The sequence below is a fragment of the Manduca sexta genome, chromosome 24, assembly GCF_014839805.1.
Source record: "Manduca sexta isolate Smith_Timp_Sample1 chromosome 24, JHU_Msex_v1.0, whole genome shotgun sequence".
Classification (NCBI taxonomy): domain Eukaryota; kingdom Metazoa; phylum Arthropoda; class Insecta; order Lepidoptera; family Sphingidae; genus Manduca; species Manduca sexta.
The window spans coordinates 12,836,272-12,839,013 of NC_051138.1; the positions used below are offsets into that span (position 1 = coordinate 12,836,272).

The 2,742-nt window shown below is 37.4% G+C and overlaps 1 protein-coding gene across 1 annotated transcript; it reads left to right on the forward strand.

The window, feature by feature from the left end:
- The first annotated feature begins 1,590 nt into the window (after positions 1–1,590).
- Positions 1,591–2,375, forward strand: LOC115444116 (histidine-rich glycoprotein). Its single transcript, XM_030169767.1, has one exon. The coding sequence runs from the start codon at positions 1,599–1,601 to the stop codon at positions 2,331–2,333; it is 735 nt and encodes a 244-aa protein (XP_030025627.1). The 5' UTR covers positions 1,591–1,598; the 3' UTR covers positions 2,334–2,375.
- The last annotated feature ends 367 nt before the right edge of the window (positions 2,376–2,742 follow it).

Here is a 2,742-nt window from a genome sequence, read left to right on the forward strand (position 1 = left end):
ATGGCGTCCAGCAAGAGACGATGTAAAAAGTATTAAGAAAGAAATAAAAAAAATTTAGGGCTCACGACTAGACTTGTGTAAATGTGCGTTGGGTTAAGAAATAGACTATTAATCTCAGGAATACTATTGCTTCTTATTGTTTGCAAAAATTGAAAGTCGCACTTTTACAAATTATTGGCTACTTTAAGAGTTTCCATTACCATCATTATATATATGTAAAATAAGATTATCATGCTATTGTTCATAATATGCTGGCATATGTACATGTGTATTGCATTAATCTAATTTTGTTCACAATACCGACATATTTTCGCTCAACGGTGTTTTATAATAGTTCTTACAAACTCCCATACATATCCACAAAGTTTGTTATACAAAAATAAATCATGAAACGCAAGCAGTTAAGTATTGAATACTTTGTTTCAACCAGTGAAAACATGTAGTAAATTGACTCACTGTACCTTTTTCTGTTCAGAATAAGCCGCCGTTTCGGGACCGAATGCGGACAAACCTATTGTTGTTTTGATTAAATTTGGACGGGCCGATGCAGATTGTTCGTTTTATGCAGCGCTGAAAAAATTGAACCGGACAAAAAATATTTTTATGGCCGCCTAGATGTCTCCAATAAATGCATCAGCTTCTGTTATTTTGACGAGTTTTGGACCTGGGGGCTGGAGATAGCTCACGGAAAATAAAGACCGGCATAGTGACTTTTGTAACGATTCTTTTTTGAGTGAAATCTTAAATAGATGGACTATGCCTAACTCCTCTCAATAGGAACCCGCGGCGAGCAGATCATAGGACTACTATACTCACAAGACTACTACTATATTATTTATATATAGTAAGACATAGGTAATAGGTTAAAAAACGTGTTATTTTCGTCTCTACTACCCGGAAATAAAGATACGAGTCAAAATATCTATGCAGTTGATCATTCCACCTACCCTTAAACATACAAAGTGGGGTAAACTCCACCCTTTTTTATCTTCAACTCTAGTTTTAATGACTGGCAAACGATGTTGACTTCTCTCTTTGAAATACTGTCTCGGGCATAGTGTTATAAAGCACATAAAGTTTTACCCTCACATGAGAATGGAACCCAGGACTCCTTAATATATATACTATTGAACCAAAGCGACTGACTGTATCTATGCAGAATAACCAACTGAATTAACTTCTTTTGTATTTTTTGTTTCGACATACCAATATATTGCTGACACACCTTGGCTGTAAAAACACGACGAAAAACGAACTTAAAATTATAATTCATTATATTACATAGAATCTTTTTTTATAACTTCTTAATATTTTTTATAATAAACAAAATCAAAGATAGTTTACTCAAAATTAACACATTAATTGCACTCTTCCGTAACACATTCTATTCATTACAATAAAGACAATATTAATAATCAATTAAATGCACAAAGCACATGGCAACATCAACCATAATGAAATCCATTTTGTCTCTTAACGCTCTATCGCCTCCGTCAGCTGTCGAACTTGTCCCTGAATTGCAAACATTGCCTAACGGTTTCCTCACAAACTAACTATAAATACTGTTCACAACAACAGGAAAGTACAGAGCAACGAACATGAGGACGTTGGTACTTGCAGTAGTAGCACTCGCCTGCCTAGCGGCGGCCGCCGCCAGGGAGCTGGATGACGACCAGAAAGACCTGGTCGCAGCAGCTAGCGGCAAGAGCAGCCACCATGAAGAGGGCGGTGGTCACGAGCACCATGCTCACCACCACCACGACCATGGCGAGAAGGGACATAAAGGACACAAAGGTCATCATCACCATCATAAGGGCGATCACGGTCATCACGGCAAACATCATCACGGAGAACATCATCATGAGCACGGCGGCGGTCACAAGAAGCACTGGGATGAGCACGATGATCATGGTCATCACCACGAGCATGGACACCACCACAAGGGAGGCAAGCACGGCCATCATAAGCATCATGATAAGGGAGAAGAGACCGACGGCTATCACAAGAAGTACCACAAGGACCACTTCCACAAGGATCATCACTTTTACGATGACCATCACAAGGAAGGCAAACACCACAAGCACGGCCATCATCACGGACATCACGACCACAAGGGAGGTCACCACAAGAAGGGCGGTCACGGCGAGCACGGACATCATGAGCATCATCATGGTAAGCACGGTCATCATGACAAGCATCATCATGATGAGCACCACAAGGGCCATAAGGGACATCACGGTCATGAGGAGCATCATCATCACCATCATGATCATGGCAAGAAGGGCGGTCATCATGACCACAAAGACTGGGGCTTCCACCACGGTAAACACTAACTTACATAATTTCTGTGATATCTCTCGTTTACGTTACGGGTGTTGTTAGTTGTTCTGTTTTTTATTATATGTTTAAGTATGTTGTTATGAAAATAAATGAATATTTTAAAACTTTATTACTTTTATTACCAATCCAACATAAAATCAAGGTCATTTTTAGAGCATAATTATATAACAAATTTTAAATATAATAAAATGAAATAAGAAACGAACAAGTTATTAAACACACATAATAAGGTCTATAAAAACTTTTTGAACGTTACTATAATAATAATTCAAAATGATGAAAACTTTAACTTTAAAATTATTAAGTTTCTTCGCAAATAATATATTTTATGGATTATATAGTATCAATTTAAAATGCAATATGAGAGTTATATAAAATTCATTGAGGATAAAAAATATGAAA